Source organism: Homalodisca vitripennis, chromosome 2 (genome assembly GCF_021130785.1).
Source record: "Homalodisca vitripennis isolate AUS2020 chromosome 2, UT_GWSS_2.1, whole genome shotgun sequence".
Lineage (NCBI taxonomy): Eukaryota > Metazoa > Arthropoda > Insecta > Hemiptera > Cicadellidae > Homalodisca > Homalodisca vitripennis.
The window spans coordinates 168,149,159-168,167,575 of NC_060208.1; the positions used below are offsets into that span (position 1 = coordinate 168,149,159).

Sequence of the window (18,417 nt, forward strand, 5' to 3'; positions counted from 1 at the left end):
ATTTCAATAAACATTGAATCGCAAAAAGTACTTGCTCCGCCGGGAGTCGAACCCGGATCTCTCACTTGCCGGGTGAATGTGCTACCATTACAAATACATATATATTACGTAAGTTTATGGATTTGTGTTTTCAAATGGAATGACATCAAAAATCTAAATATTACAACCAAACACACTTTCTACTTGGTGAGATAATTTATGACATAAAATTAGTAGTATCCTTAGTTGCTTTTTATTTAATTCTATTTCTTTTGATTCGTATAATATTATATAGGCTATACTCGTATATATATATATATATATATATATATATATATATATATATATATATATATATATATATATACTATCGAGATTTTATATCGAATAACTTAACTTGTGTACGGCCAAATATTCTATGCAAAAAAAATTGTTTTTTCAATTTTAGTATATTATAAGATAGATCTTATATAACAAAGACGTGGTGTATCTGGGTGTTTATGCCTTCGTATGTGTTCTAAATAAAGTAAAACTATTGGAATAATCGTACCGAAAATTTACATGGCGGTGATGTATAGTCCCTGCTAAAAATAAAGGCCAATTTCGACAATCCCTCCGTGCTACGCCCCATTGCAAATTCCCTTAACATTCTAGTACATTGATGGACTTGACTTAATCAGCGAATAGATGCGTTTTTAATTACCCATAAAGTTATGAATGATAATTGTACACATGTATAAGGTGATGATCATGTGTAAAAGTTAGTTAGACTTTACAATCAACGTCTTGATACACGAAGAAAATTTGTATTGTCTGAGTTTGCTTTTATTTGGTTTTTAATTAACTATAGTAAAATGCCAAAATTTATTACACAGCATATTAATTAAATAAAAGCTAAGAAGTTTAACTTTAGTTACCCCTTAGACTTCTATGTCTCCACGATGGCCTAAATTAGTACAATAGTTACTGAAAACATTGGAACTATCTTATTGCATTCTTGAAATATTTGACAGAATTCAAGAAATTACTGAGGAACTTAAGGAAAACCTTTTACTCTCCGAATTCAGGGCACCATCTAAAACTGATAACATATTGGAAAATCTTTTATTTACTACACTTTTCTTAGGATTGTATAAACTTCCCTTTAAACAGAATATGATAATGGTGTCCATAGTTTTTATAATTAAATGTGTGTTAACCGCGGATGACAAGTAGTATTTGCTGTAGAAATATATTCCTTGAATATATATTAAGAGTTTATCATTATACGTCACCATTTATAGGTGACAAAAGTGGTAAGCGTGGAGATATCGAGATCCGCGAGCCAAGTTTCGCTATTATCTGTAAGATTAGCTTCCTGCCTCGGGCACCTCCCACAACTCTGACATCTCTAGTGGGACAGTTTCTAATTAGACCAGAGCTGGAAGTTGGCACATTTACAGAATGTTTAGTGTCTTACAATTGAATAAAATTTATATTAATCAACAAATAACTACAACAGAACTTACTTTCACAGATATAATGTATTTATCATTAATACGTACAGTGATTTATAATACATAAAAAGCACAGATATGAAAATTCACAACTGAAATATTACTAAAATGTAATGATTGACAAGTTTTTTTTTTTCTTAAAAACTTAGTTTTTAACCATTTTCTTAAGAATACTATTTAAAATTTAACCTAAATGGTTTAAAGTTTTCCAATATTTAGGTACATTTATAAAAAGTTTATGTTATTAAAAAAATCCACTTTAGATTTGCATTGGTTCTGTTTTCTAGAATCGTATTTTCAACTAATCTAATACTTCAATACTAGTTAGGTACACTGCCTTACTTCTCATTTTTAACTAAACTAAGTAACTTTAAGTGAAACTTTACTAATATGTATATAAGAAATGTATTTTTAATTTATCAGAATTTTTGAATTCCTGTAATATTATATGTAATCAAAGACAGTCAAATCTTTGAGGATTGACATATTTGTACAACGTGTTTAAAATCAGATAAGGGATGCCTTGCTGTCAACTTCTTACCCAACATTGAACACAGTGAACAAGTTTATATAAATGTATTTGGCAGTCCCATAGTTTGAAAACCTCAGCGCATACCACACCCTCCCGCACGGTTTCGTTGACGTTGCAAATTCCTTAGCTTAGAGTAGCTGCTTTCAGTGTATAATTTATAGTTTCTTCCCGGTGTTTGTGGAATGGTATAACCAGGATTACTTGGTTTTGATTTTAACGTCTGTAAATCACTAATATTGGTATTCTTACATACAAAATTGAATACATGAATGAATGTTGTTTTCATTAAAAACATAATGTTTATTATTAACTTCGCATAATATGTAAATTATTCATTATAATTTGTACAACAAATCTACCTATATTAAATTATTTCTAAATAAATAGTGAATAATGCTTATTATTTACGGGTAACAATTTGGTTTTTAGGTTAAAAGTATAAAGTTAACACTTTCACTGCCGACAACGTAATTTGACGTCGCGCAAGGAGTTCTATAGACTGCCGACAACGTCATTTGACGGCGCCGACTTTTACAGTAATAAAAACTCATTTAAACGACTATGAAATTCGGCATTGATAGTCATTCGCTAATTCGATGTTTTTGTTTCTTACTCTATGTATTATAATCTATGAAATGTTGTTGGCAGTCATCTGTAACATCGGAAAAAAAAAGTGGTTTGTTTACCGCTTCGCGTCGGGCGTCGGCTATTTGTTGTCGTTCTGCTACCGTAGTTCGTCGTCTGCGTCGTTATTGTTTTGCTTGCTATTACGTTTGTTTATGATTGTTTTGTGAGTAAATACAATGAATCGTAACAGTATTGAAGACAATCAAGTTCTAGAAGAGTTACTCAGATGTTCAAGTGACAGTGAAAGTGATGATTTATTCCAAGATGACACAGATAATGATCCCGATTTTACTACTGATGGACTTCTTGGAGATGCAAGTAAGTTTGTTGACATTGTATTTTTACTCAAATAACAAATATAAGCAAATTAGTAATAAAAAACATTTATTCTTGTGTTTTGTAAATAATTGGTTTATTACAGAATTTTACAGTTTATTGTTTATTTTATTTTATTTATTTTTTATTTTTTATTATTCAAGACTTTCCACACTAAAAAAAATATTTCAGCATAAGTAAATTTTAATTGTAAACATGTGTAGCTATAGTGTTAGTAATGACAATTCTAAATACAGAAAAAAATAATAAAAAATATATTATGCTACAGACTAGTACATGGTGATGTTTTTTGGTCAACTTTTTATTTTTTTACAAAAAACGTTATGTTTTTAAGTTTTCAACCAAGACTTTCTGTTTGAAAAATATTTATGCATGAGCATCTGTGTAGAAAGAGGAAGAACTTAGCTTTAAAAAAATGTAAGTCCTATGGTTTTCTTATAATTAGTTAAAAAATTATATATATTTAAAAATCGTTAAAAATGGGCGGCAGTGTAAGAAAGTTGTCAAAATTAGGAGGCGGCAGTGAAAGTGTTAATATTAATTTTAGTGAAAGTTATAATAGATTTAATTAAATTTCTGGATTTCATTTTTTGTTTTATTGATATATCACTTAATTGTAAGTATGATAAGAACTAAGTGGACTTAAATTTCCCATTAAATGCCTTCAGATCTATTGAAAGCAGTCAGCGATGTTATTAACCTGAATATGTGATACTGCAATAAAAAAAATGAGTATAAATTTATCAATAGTGCTTGAATTGTAAACAGATATTTTTTATTCCTTAAGGTGAAATTCACTTTCCCAGCAACATTTTTAAATCTTGGTCAACCGTATAAAACGTAAGTTGAGAAACCAGTGCCAACAAGTATAAATCTTAGAAATGAACCATCCTTCTGCCCTAATGTTTCTGGAAGTTCTACATTTGTGTTTATATTTTTACATTTTGAACGTAGTACTAAAGAACTATTGTGTAAATCGAACTTATTCTACTGTCACCAAAGGCATATTCAAATTTTACTTTAACTTACAAAATAAATAAAGATCGTTTATAAAAAAATAGTTTTACAAAAATGTTTTTTCAATAAGAGAATTTAACTAAAATTATCCTTCAAAATAACACTGAAAAATACTTTAAAAACATGGAACTGACAGATTTATAACATAAATAATGTTGCAGATGCTCGACGGTAACTGTATTCACACATAAGTATACAAATATGAGCAGTGAAAATATTTTGGATAGGATTGGCATGACGTCTTTTTGCTATCAGGGTTTTAAGTTTTAAAGAATGGCATGTCAAAATAGCTTGAACTACTATGTCAATTATTAAGATTTATTGGAACGATAAATAGATCGAAAAAAGTATAGTTAACAAATAAATTAAATTCAAAGAACGAGTTTAGGTAAAGGCAAAATAAATATTGTGTAAAATAGTAAATAACTCTTATATTCAGCCATATTTCAAACATAGTCCCGCACATTTGTTTGGAAAATAGTATTTATTTCCTGAGTGTAACTTCTGATTTTGAACATTAATAGTGGTAATATCTGCAAAACTACTCACTAACACACTCAGCCTCAGCTGTCTCTGTTGATTGCTTACTAGATTATATGTTATGCTTTATATGTTTAGTAGTAGTTGTCGTGTTGACAGACCGACTATAAATAAAAGTTTTCTAGCCTCTAGAATTATATAGTTTTCTAATGCACAAGTTAATATTTTGTTGTCACCTGGATATCAACCACTGTAATGAGTCCTAACATTGATTACCTAGATTATAAAACCAAGCAGCTTAAACTTTATTTTTTGCATTTGAAAAGTTGAATTATATACCACAAAAAACATATAAAAGTATTTTACATGTTCGAAGCCTGTGTCAACAACTCAAGATATGTCGCAGCTTTTTATTGCTCTATTTTATGAATGTCTCAGGGAAACGTAGGGAAAGTTTTTATTTTACTGTCTTATTTCCCAAACAGAGGGAACTTGAGTGCCCATTTATATTCACCAGTTTTATTGTTGGTTTTTAAGGATTTATAGAATATACAAATATTATATTTCCTTTGTTATTTTATTATATATATATATATATTCCTTGTTGTGTCAACTTGGATCATGTCATGTTAGGAATTCAATCTGCCAACTAACTAATAGTAAAAAATTCGATTGCTTTTAACTTTTTAGTTTGTGATATTCACAGTTGAATTTCTGCTGCGATTAATACATTATGATTTTTAAATATTATCGAACCCGGTGGAAGAACAATAATAGTAGCCATGTTTATGCGTTACATTACCTTGAGATTCACTCGACGTCAGCTCTTGGGAAGTAAATACCTCGTCAGCCGGAAATTTTAGATGATCAACATCTTCAATAACTGTTAGAACGGCGCCGAAGAAGGTCGCTGCCCCTGTAAAAGCCTTTTTTAACGACACGAAGCCACATCTTGTCCGGATGCCCCTCAACCGGGATCCATCTCCATGATTCCAACACTTTTCTTGAAAGCATCACGGGGACAATGGGAATCCAACCAGTCACCCAGAGGCCCAGAAAGACTCCGAGGAAAAGTAGGAACGGACATTCGACCCAACTACCCTGCCAGCAACCAAGAGACATCAGGTGCTGACGCAGAAGGGCAGCGTTAATCTTGCCCTGGGTGATATTGCTCCGCAGTTGACCGCACTCAACCGTCTTTACTTTAAGTTAGTTGCCATCTGTAACTCCCCCACTGCCTGATAAATAGCCACAGGGACCAATGGATTACAGTCGACCGGTGAGCCGTTACACGTGTTGCTCAGAAGCTGCCCAAAGACGAGGAGAAAAGCTCATGAGGCTATCACAGAGACCACTGGCACTAGCACTATATTAACTCGTACGGGACAGAACGTTTGGCAATGCGTTAGGATTTAGCAGAAGATAAGCACAGTTTATTTCTTCCAGAATGTAATAATTAGTGAGCGGTACGATCTGTAATTACCTTTTTGAGATTAAAAAATAATATTTTGGTTATGCCGGTGTATTAAATATACCAAATGGTTAGTATTTTTCACCAATGTGCTCATTTGAATTTTAATGAGATTAGAAGACCTAAGGCACGAATACTAAACATGACTTGCTTGTAAACCCGGTATATTCCCATTCCCGTCATAAAAATAGAGAGGTAGAGCTATTTATCATAAAGAACTGTTTATCAATACCACAAGGAACTGTACCAAAGTTACTGAAATTGGAGTGTATTCCTAATATAATGTAGATATGGTTGGGTTCTGGTTACCAGTGATGGTTGCATGTATTGTAACATGTGAATCAAATCGCAGTTTCACTTCATATGACTGAAAATAAAGAATTCCCATTTCTATAATGACGCCAGAGACATTAGCTTTACGGCTTTGTGTCCAAATACTATAATCCTGCTAAGGAAATAAGGTTGCTGGAGAGATATTGTATTACAAGTTCAGCTAGTTTGCACTTTTTAATATATTTTTGGAGCTGGTACATTTATATTACCAAATCTAAGGTTTTTTAAGTTTCTTTAAAAAGAACCTTATATAATAATAATGGCAAGTGTGCCAGATTTCAATTCTCACTAGGCAAGAATGTAGGGTCCATTTTGTCTCAATAGACTTTTCTCTAAGGTAAAGCATACGACTTCAACGATATTCAGCCAATATTAGGCAGCGATGACGTTAATCGATTTTATCCTACTTCCAATGACATGGAAATTTCATAGATATGGTCAACTTACGATTTCAATCATAAAAATTTAATCAAAACAACCCTCTGATTACCTTTGAGAAAAGTCTATTGAGACTCAATTGACCCTACATTCTTGCTAAATTATTGAAAAAATTCCAATCTCCACACACTGCCTCGTCTCAATGATCCACGATAGAATCCACATCACTTCAAAAAGAAATATTACTCATATATTTTCTATGAAATACGATGTGTTTAATACCATTTATGAAGTATTCATGGTCATAGAAACTAAACATCAACATCTGATAACGACTCGTTTGTTGTCATGTTTCAAAGAACTCGTATACATGTGTTTTCTGGAACCCTGTAGTAGGCTACGTATCCTTCCACAGTGATTATTAAGAAACTTACATAAATTTGAAAAATGTCAACCCCTGCATGTGATCTTGTGCCATTGCTCTAAGACAAATATTTAAATAGCCTCGAATGTAAACATTAACTCGGATATTATCTTTACACATACATGTTCCCTAAAATGTCTTAGATAATTTATGGTAATTGATAAAGACCTATTCATCCCTACAATTTGACATATCATGTTGCAAATACCTCCTACATGAGCTTTTTTAAGAATTTTAGTATTGACTAGGAAGGTCTCAGGTAAAATGTGACGATTAACACATTTAAACTTCCTACCAAATTTTATACTGTTCCTTAATAACGGATTTTATATCGCCTGAAAAAGAGACGAACAGGTATATATTTATTATCATATTTAAGATCATGTATGATAATTTTAAGAAAACTAAATATCTGTACCTTAACCGTCTAGTTCCACTTTTTCTTCATTAAAACTTTTTCTAAAGGAGTGATTTTTTAAACCCTGACATAGACTATATAAAACGTCCCACAGAAACTCTTAAGTCAATTTAGTTATTAGAACAACTCAGAAAGAAAGTGTATTAAATACATAGAAACAGACCACAACATACGCAAACAATTACTTAAATAAGTATATTCATTAGCATTATAAACCTGTAATAATCTCTAAACAAACTTGTTTCTCATACAAAAATGCATAATACAAATTTTTCCATAGAAAATGCAACGCGGCATATAACAATATCTACACTTAAACTTGTGATGTTACTTAAGACAGATTTCAAATTTTGCATCCAGTGGGAATGTTAATGTGAACAATGTCATAAAAAGAAATAAGTTCTTAAACATCTCTGAGGTTAGTTATGGTCATTAGAAGAAAACTAAACCTCTGTATTTTATTATTACTTGTTACTCTATGTCACGGTTTAAAGGACTTCTACAATAGCATTTCAGGTATTTTATAATGATTTAGGAAATTTAAAACTCCGCCCCCAATCCAGTCCCGTTGTTCTAGGGCGTTTCTTCCAATGGGGGACGTTATTCTGAAGCCAAACACGTCCTTGAATAAATTAAGCGGAGCCACTATGAGATATCCTCTTTCGTTCATCAAAATATAATTGAAGCCTTTCCGTTCAAATGGAGCTAAGTGCCAAAATTTCCAAAAATAGTTTTTTCTAATTAAAGTAGTCTATGTTCCAACGTGATTCCATATCTAAAGGAGCTATGTGCCAACTATGTTTCTGTTAGTTTGCAATCAATGATCACAGATGGTGCCGGTGGCAACTCCAGCTGGCCTTCAGTGCTATTGGAGCTAAGTGCCGGCAACCATTTTAAGCAGCTGTGAGTACTGTGAGTTGTGTAATAAATAAAAAGTATATTGTATTATGCTGTTAATATGGATAATCAAAAGTTAAAAGCGTTTTTAAGTGAAACTCCTAAGGATAATGAATCGTTTTAAAATTAAACAACGGAAAGCAAGAATAAGTGGAAAGCCATACATTATTCGAAGCAAAGAGAAAGGTTACAAAGAAGTGTCTGCAAAAGATCCACCTTTTACACAGGTAGGTTAATCAGTAAGCTAAAGTTGTTTTTTCAATTAATTTGATTGTAACTTAAACAATATTATATTATTTTGAGTAAGTTTTGTTGTTTGTAGTTATAGTTAATGAATAAATACTACAATAATTTTTTAGCAACATAACCTAACATAAGTTATATTTTTACGGAATTTATTTCTAAAATCCAGGAGTAGGTAGGCTACTTGAACTTTGTGTAAAGTAAAATAATAGTGTATAATTTAACAGTATGGCTGCTGTTATCCCCGTATCTCATTTAGCCCCACTACTACAAACTACGGATAACGGTAGCCTATATTTTAAGATTAGAGTAGGCCTAAGGTAAAACTCATAAATCGTTAAGCCGTAGATAAAATTCTGAACTGAATTCAAAACCAATGTTTTATTCTTTTCGTATAATAATTTAATTAACATATCCTATATAAAACTTATGTCAATCTTATTACCCATTTAACCATACTATTTCCTAAGCAATTTTATTACTTTCAGGAAAAGTGCAAATGCAAAGTACAAATGCAGTGAATTATCTGATGACTACAAAATGAAGTTATTTAAAGAGATCCATGAGCTTGACAAGAACGGACAGAACACATACTTGCTTGGGCTGATAGAGATTCTCCCAGTTCAGAGGAGGCGACATGGTAAATATGATACCCCAACAGAAAGCCGACGTCAAAATACTGTGAGTTACATCGTGCCAAATGGGAAAGGACACCATATCCGGGTATGTAAAAACACATTTATGGCTATATTTTGGAATTAAGTCATCCAAAAGAGTACAAAATCTTGTGGCAAATAAAAAAAATGGGGCAATACTGTTGTGAAGGATACCAGGGGAGGATTGAAAACTTTTCAAATACACTCTGGCTGATAGAAATTTGGTCAAGGACCATATTAAATCCATACCATCTGAACCTAGCCACTACAACAGAAACCGATCTGATTATGAATACCTGAGCCAAGATCTCAATCTGTATCGCCTATACAAGGCGTTTTATGGAAAAATTTCCTAATATTAAAATCTCATACAATTTCTATTCCATAGTTTTTAAGAATGATTTTCCAAATCTAAAATTTAGGAAACCTCGTGTTGATACATGTAAAAAATGTGACCGGCCTAAAACTCGAAATGACTAGTAAAGACCCAGTCGTTGTTAGACAAGCGAAGATTGAACAAGAACAACACCATCGTAAAAGTGAATCAGCTTATACATCAATGACGTCTGACAGTATCAGTTCCGCCTCTCCTACCATAATACTGCACTGTTGTAATTGATCTTCAAAAAGTATTCCCAATCCCGAAATTAAACACATTCAGACATGTATTATGCACGTCAGTTATCATGCTACAATTTTGGCATTCACGTGACTGACACCAGTGATGGTATTATGTGCCTTTGGCATGAAGGCCAATCGTCTCGTGGTGGAAAACCAAATGGCGTCTTGTTTGTTCAGAGTAATAAACAACATGAACTTGACTAATAAGCGTCAGTTAACAATTTGGAGTGATAATTGCTGCGGCCAGATAAAGAACAGAATGATGGTGTTCATGTATATGTATTTGATTTTCCCTGGACTTATTTGACCAAATTAAACCACAAGTTTCTTGTTGTGGGACATAGTTTTTTCTCCAGCTGATAGAAATTTTGCAATCATTGAAAAAACGTTGGAAGCGTGTACAAGCTGAAACGCCTGACGATGTTTAAGCGTGCTATAATCACATCCCGCCACGAAAGACCATTCAAAGTTGTAGAGATGGCTGAACAGTTTCTCTGACTTTGATCAAGCTGCTTCTTCCATCATAAACACCAAAAAGTTAGGTATATCTACAGCTTCCTGAATCCGTATAGAAAAAAAGAAACCAGGAGTAGTACAAACAAAAAAGACGTTCAATGAGATTGAACCATGGATAGATCACTACGTTTTCAACCCTGGTGTAAAAATGAAAGGACTCTACAAACAGTCAATCTTGAATCCTTACCAGAAACTGTAGATTTATCAATCGCCAAAAAAGAAGATTTGAGGAAAATGTTTACCTTATATAAAAGAAGAAAACAGGAAATTTTTTGAAAAAATTTGTATATACTAACTGATTACAATGACATTTCAATATAATGTTAACAATATTTCATTTTTACCCTGTACGTTTTTATAATTAATTGTACCTTTTTCATTAAACATGTTTTACTACCACGATATCTTGTTTTCTTTTTTAATACCTGGACTTAGCTCTTTTAGAACGTCTATGCATAAGGCACATAGCTCTTTTCCAAAAATGTCAATTTAAAAATTTTTTTTTTAATATTTTCATTACATATAAAAGATTTTTAAAAAGACATAGAAGAGTTCATATATTTATAGAAACCATGTTTACTTAATTTCAATTAAGAAAAATAATTATAATACGAATAAAACAGTGTTTTGTTGTTTTCCAAAAGTTCTTAAAATGGCACATAGCTCCATTTGAACTGGAAGGCTTCAATTAGTAGTACATAATTACAATACAATAATTGACAGACATACTGAAAAAAATCATAGAAACAGGTAATATTGTATAATCGTCTCCTCTTTATGTCAGTTAAGAAAGCAATGATGTTATATTACCATCAGTTTTATAATAAATTTATTTTGCTGAAACCAAATATTGCAATGAATACAGTTATATTCATATTACTTAATTAGAAAAATAAGTGATGTACAATGTTTTGCAAATAACTTCATTAAAGGAGTATCAAAATTTTTCTCCTTATAATTAACGAGAGTGATTTTTGAAAGAATGTTTGTATAATTATTGGTTGGTTAGAGAACTCCCAAGCGTATCATTTGTTTCAAATGTTTACTTGTTACATCGACTTTAATGGAATCGAGGTAACAATGGGTGAGGTTTAACTCGAGAGTACCATTTTTTTATTACACGCTTCGTTGGCTCCATTTAAACAGTATCTACAAAGTTTAGCAAGCATTTTAAATCGACAGTATATCCTTGATACTGTGTTTATATGGCATCCTATATACTTTAAATCTACAAAACACTTATAAGTCCTTATATAATATTTAATAAAGAGGTAATAATGAACGTTTATATATTTACTTACCAGAAAAAAAATTTAGTTCATTCCATAATAAATGAGAATATCTGTATATCTTTACGCTTTAGTTCTTTTTACTTTTGAAAAGACCAAATTAGTTTCTGATGTGTTAGTAAAAATGTTCGAGTATTCAGTAAATATTAGGAAAACATTTGAATCTATTACACAGTTTAGAATAATGTAATATATTAGAATGCAGTATATGTATTTATAAACCTTAGCGTATAATTTTCGGTACACCATGATATACATGTTCTTACAATATAGAAAATACATTTATAACCTTCGATACAGTGTAATATAGCATACTGTTTTAAACAATAAACTATATAGTGCAATAAGTTTCAATAAATATGGTTCTTTAGTGTTATGTTATGGAATGGAAGATTGATAACCTACATTTCAGATTACTATAATATACATTAGTGTACAACCTTTTTTTAATATATTTAAATCTAACAAATATGATTCCTTACAAATATTTTCGAAAGAATAATTTCAGTATCGACTACGTCTTGTAATACTTATTCCTTTCCCCACGTTTCTTTCTTAGATACTCTCTAGTATATTATATATTATACTGTAGTTAGAAAACAGAAAGGTTTATTCGTTTTTTTCCACTCATAAAACACATACATTCACAAATCTACTTAAAATTACGTTGAATATGTATTTTAAATAAAACAAAGTATAAAATAATATAATACAATGAGTAAATATAATAGTTATTTTCTAGAGGTATTACACCTTTTAAGTATTTTAAATATTTTTCTAAAACATTTTACATACTTCAATGGTGTTATTTGTAAATAGCATAGCTTGAGAATTTTATGAACTGTTGGTCAAGGTTGTATGGTATATAGACGTAATGAAAAAGTGAAATACTAAGTGCAAGGAAGATAGTCACCATTGTAATGAATGGAGTTTATTATAATCAATATTAATTTATTCTATAAATGTATAGTAAATTAAAGGAATTATGTATACCACAAAGTATATATCTTCTATTGCATAGTATGAAACAAGGTCCACAGAAATTACAGCGAGGATTTCAAGTAACGGGGCAATTATAAAAAGCTAAGTTATTTGCGGTTTTTTCGTATAAATCCGAGTTTTATTTATGGGTGTGGGTAAAAAACAAATGTATTACCAGTATACTTACAGTGTCATTTTGGTATATATGCCCTTTCCTAAAAAAATGCTCTATTAAAAGCATGAAAATAGTGACTCTAAATAAATGATTTGTTGATCAGGTGTCGTTTGGTTTTACATGTATTTTCTGCATAGCATATATAGTACATAACGTGTACTATTAGTGTAACATTTTCCTAGGCAAATTTTATACTATGATAGTATAAAAAAACACTGATAAACGGTTTAAATAAATTAATATAGTCGTAAAACATAAGATTGTTTAATTTACAGTTTTTAAACCAGCGTAATTACTCGGTCTTACTTATATCAATACTTAAATGCAATTAAATATAACATACATTACTCATACATTCAAAAGTAACCCATAACGTTTAAAGTTTTCCACAAAAGATTTTACCACACAGCATAATCAGTTGCTACCTCATAGTAACTATGAGGTTTTTTTTCGTTTTTTTTTTTAAAAGGGCGTAAGTCAAGAAATGAAAACTTTTGGAAAACTAAAAAAAACTGTGTAGGTAAAAGATTATGTAACAAAAGTTGGTTTTTATTTTATTATCCTATAAAGTATAAGAGTAGAGGTATTTTTACAAAGTTTCATTAGTGAACGGTAAAAAACAAACGTAATATTTAACTTTAAAATTTGAAAAATATCGCCCTTTTAAAAAAAATCAAATCTTTGATAGAATGATTACAAGATATTTCATGAATAATAGGCATTTATTTACATAGCAAAGTACAAAATGTATATGAAATTACAATGTGTGTCCTTTATTTAAAAAATAGTAACTAACAAGTTTAAATAAATGTAGAAAACCATCAAAAAGTTTAATCAAGTTCTGTTTGTTCTAATTCAAAATCACTATCAACCACATTATGTTCACAGTCAATAGTTGGCCAGTTGTAAATTTCTTCATAAAAACAGTGAGTGTTCCTGTGGAATGTAACTTCTTAGCTTCTTTATGTCCTCTATCTTAGGTTTTTTTATCGGTACTACTCGGTTTTCTGGATATGCCCAAAATTGGCTGGGGGACAAACTGCTTCTTTTGTCTTTGACATTAAGAATGTATGCGATACAATTCCATTAATATTTGGATAAGCTTTGATAATCCTTTGCTGTCACTGTTGTACTCAAACATGAACAGAGAGCTAATCTGAAATGACACCTTGTCTTCTTTTTTGTTTGTTTGCCTTTTGTTTCTTGCGAAACACATGACTTTTTGTAAAATATCCCCTGCCACTTCTTAAAGTCAAACACAACATCAGATGACACTTCATGGACTGTAAATTTGTCAAAGCGTGAGGAACACTGCAAAATGATTTGTGTTATCTCATTGAACAGTAAAGATTCGGTCATTTTTCTTCAGGGCCTTGGAAATGATCCCAAAAATCCCTATCACAGGGAAGAAAAACTGTGACCACGTAAGGGAAAGTATTGAGTCACTTTCCTAAAATCTCCCCGAGTCTGTTAGATACAGACACAATCTTGACAGGGGCCTGATTTTTTTTCTGTCCAGAACAATTATCACTAAACAGTCGAAGTTCAGTATTACTGATCAGACACCGACTTTAAGTACTCATTGAGGAAAAGAACAAACTTCATTAGGGGTTTTTTTTTTTGCCACTCCTTCATGGTACAAAAATATTGTTGTCTTGTTGTCTTTTAGGGTTGTGTATCCCAAAAACATTAACTGATATCTGCCTCATGTAATAGAGCTCTTGAACCGGTAATTTTGGAATTGAAATTGTCTTCATGTAGTCAAAGGCTAGGGATAACACGTGTTTTTTCATTTTTACCCTCTTCTGATTGCTCATGTTGTAAAGCTGAGTAAAATTTTTTACTTTTGGCTTTATGGACAAGCAGTTCAGCAACTGCTGCTCTTTTCGCCACATCATTCAGTTTGGAGATTTTATTTTAATATTGAGCTCCTCACAAGTGCTACATACATCCACTTGTGGGCGACCAAATGGATAGTTAAAATTATCATGGTAAATATTGCCAAAAGAAACTTAGGCTAAATTGCGGATGTTTTTCTTGATACATTTGCCACATTTTTTAATGTTCAGGTCTGCAGACAAGTAGTATTTTTTTTTTTCCACAATAATGTGTTTCTTTGAGTGGAAAAGATTGTATGTGCTCATGCACTAAATGATAGATTTCGACAGGTAAAGCATGGCTGACACCTTTACCTCTTTTGTCCTCAGGAGTTTTGCCTAGAAGTTTTAGATTTCTAATCCTCCTAACTCGTTTCTCACTAATGGAGAACACGGATAAAAAAGCTTTGAAACATACCTCTTTCCGTGTAACTCCTACCATAAGATGATAAGAAAATGAAGCATTTTTCTTTCCTCTGTTCACGACGTCTTCTCTAGGCGCCGTCTTTGTTGCACGTCTACAGCGTCAATTAATCCTTGGATATACAAGTCTTGCTCATTTTTTTGGAAGGAATTTCATAAAATCTTTGGAATACATCAAGACAGTCTTCCTCACCGAGGTTTTTTAAACATTTGTTGGCACATCTGTAACAACATACAAGAACTGTAGGCTACAATACTTAACCATGACAAAGAAAACCTGTAGTCCTATTCATAAACATAACCTAAACAATCTAGGTAAAACTCATCATGATAGGTAAGAAAGCATTAGTGAGGTATGCCATATTGAGTTTTAATTTGTTTTAAAGTTTGATTTGTGATAATTAAACAACTTAAACATTTATTTAGCTTACCTGCAATCAAAATTGTGGTTTCTTGGCTGGCACTTCTTTCCCCTTATGGCTGACATAAGATTGTCCCTTTACTCGAGCCTCTTTAACAATATTTAGTTTGTAATTAGATGGATCTCGACGTTTCCTCTTACAAGGACTTCCAATCACAACATCATTCATCATCTGCTTGTAATGAAAGATAAAATATCTCAAGAAAGTAAGGTTAGAAAACACCAAACAACACGTCTTCATTAAGAATGAAGATTTAATGATGAAACAGCTGGCGTGTTTCAATTTTTTTTGAAAGGGAGTAAGTCAAGCATACACACAGCAGCTTTAAAGGTTTGCAGCTGACTTACGCCTGTTTAAAAAAAATCTAATACTGACTTACGCCCTTTTAAACTGAATCAGAATTTCAAGTATTTTTTTCTACCAATGATAACGATACAAACGCCCTTTTAATGAAAATCAATGTATCTAGTAGTATAGAGTTCGAAAAAAAAATTAAAAGTGGAAATCGGAAAAATGATGACTTATGCCCTTTTAAAAAAAACCGATTCAGTTTACATAAATATTTGCCTGTTACATAGCAGTTGCACTTAATCAGCTACATATCTGTTTGTTTTGTTATATCAGGGTAGTCACCAAGTAAAATTTTGTGAATATTTACTACCCCCTGAATATTTATTTATTCCTGGTAACAAGTCTTCTCAGAACGTCAGATGTAAATATAATAAGCCAATTAAGTATTGCACTAATACATATAAATTAATGGTGGTTGGATACGCAGTTAAGTTACTTTTCCATTAAACATGATCAATAATTACTATAAAGTTATCATCTCCGTAATTACAAATATCTACTATGAGTTTATGTGTTCTGGTCATGACATTGCAACCATGAAATTAATGATTAATTACAAAATAATATAGACAAACTTGATATTTGGATTGTTTCTTACAACATTTTACTACAATCATAATAATCAAACTTTAATAAAGGGTAAGAAATTCGATTCAGTGCGAAATGTTTAGTGAAATATATCGTGTTAAATAGCATGGTATTTATTCTATTTAACATACAGCTGATTTAATGTAAAACAACAGCTGGTTTACATGTAATAATTGTATCTATGCAAATACGTTCCAATATAATATTTATATTTTGTGTGTGTATGTGTGTGAGTGTGTTTGTGTCTATATTATGAGTGTATATTAATTGTATTAAATGTGTTTATTAGTTCATACATACTTCTGTTCCAGATGGCGCGAAGGCATCAACTAGTTATGTTATTACACTGGATATGCACCCTAGCCATGTTCGTTGCAACTCAGATATCTGGCAAAGGTTACTTTCTTGCTTAACTCATCCCGTTTAGTAGTTAATCACTTATACTCTGCTTATTCCTGGAAACATTTCTTTTGAAAACATCAGAATAAGATGGTTTACTTTTTATTTTGTCTATGTTTTATTGCCATATTATTTTATTTTATTTTATAATAAGTTATAAAACACTATGCTTAAATAATATATAATATATGTATATTTGTATTATCCTAACCCTCGCGCTCCCTTTTGGGTGCTTGTATATAGCAAAAATTTTAAGCTTTGTAAAATTTGTTGAATAAAATATTTTTGACTTTGACTTGACTATCAGTTATAACTAAAACTGTTACCATTAATATTTTATCATATAAATTGATAATATTAAAATGAAGAGGAATTAATCTTAAAACATACGCATACTAAAGATAAACCTGAGGCAAAAGATCTTGTCAGTTGTACATTTTTAACTTGTCGAATTTCTGTTGACAATATTTCAGAATTACAAATATTTTAAGAGTTACGAGTCAAAATAGATATAACTGAGCCCTTAAGCACTAATATTATGGAATATTACATGTATAGTAAACATCTGACCGCGAATCAGTAGTTTATATTATATATATATAAAGGTTATAATAATAACTCTAGGATATAATTTATTTAATAGTAATAAAATAAGAAAACTTGGTTTCTGAAATAGGGACATTAAAACTACAATTTATAAAATTTAGCTAATTATTGCCCAACTGTACATATAAAAAATGTAGTTTTTAATAGATGGTTTTTTTACAAGACATCCCTATTACTAAACAATGAACTAAATGTAGCATTATTTACAAATGACCTCATTTATTATGCAGGTCGAGGTGGAGTGAATGCAGTTAACGCTACAGCAGTTCAAGGAGTTGCAGTTGACCTTACAGGATTCTGGTCTTACAATGAGTCGGATCTCTCTAAGTATGAGGATTTCGACCATTCCAGGTTTCTAGGTAAAGTTTTACTAATGTAATGTCATTTTATAGAACGTATCAAAGATCGTACGAGTTGTAACGAACAAAGAGTTATTAAAAATTTTATAATTTCTAAATAAATACTATTACATATTAAAAATAGAATGATCAAAAATGTATTTTCATACATACAATTATCCTTAATATATATATTTTATTAGTATTGCAAAAAGGTACTCTACATGAGGACTCTTTATAATATTACTTTCACACGTAAAATGTAAGATATATATCCAAACCTAATAAACTGCAATACACGATTTATAATGTTTGACTGACAACCGAAAACAAACCTGCCTCAGACAATATATCAGTAAAATGTTTAACACGGCTATGAAATATAGTATGTAGGTGAGGATTGTAAACATTTAAGCTATTTATTTTATGTAATAAATTAATTTGTTACATAAAAATATTTATACCTAAGAGATAAATATTTTATGGAGCTAAAAGCATCCTAACTTTGGTTTTGTGGCTCCTATTTTGAAACGGATAAAGATGA

The 18,417-nt window shown here is 31.0% G+C and overlaps 1 protein-coding gene across 1 annotated transcript in view; it reads left to right on the top strand.

Moving 5' to 3' along the window:
* LOC124355016 (basement membrane-specific heparan sulfate proteoglycan core protein-like) overlaps positions 1–18,417 on the top strand; it is a 34,551-nt gene that overhangs the window by 6,538 nt on the left and 9,596 nt on the right. Inside the window, exons 2-3 of the mRNA XM_046805888.1 lie at positions 16,842–16,926; positions 17,766–17,894. Coding sequence (XP_046661844.1) covers positions 16,842–16,926; positions 17,766–17,894 — 214 coding nt within the window. The remainder of the gene's footprint in view (positions 1–16,841; positions 16,927–17,765; positions 17,895–18,417) is intronic.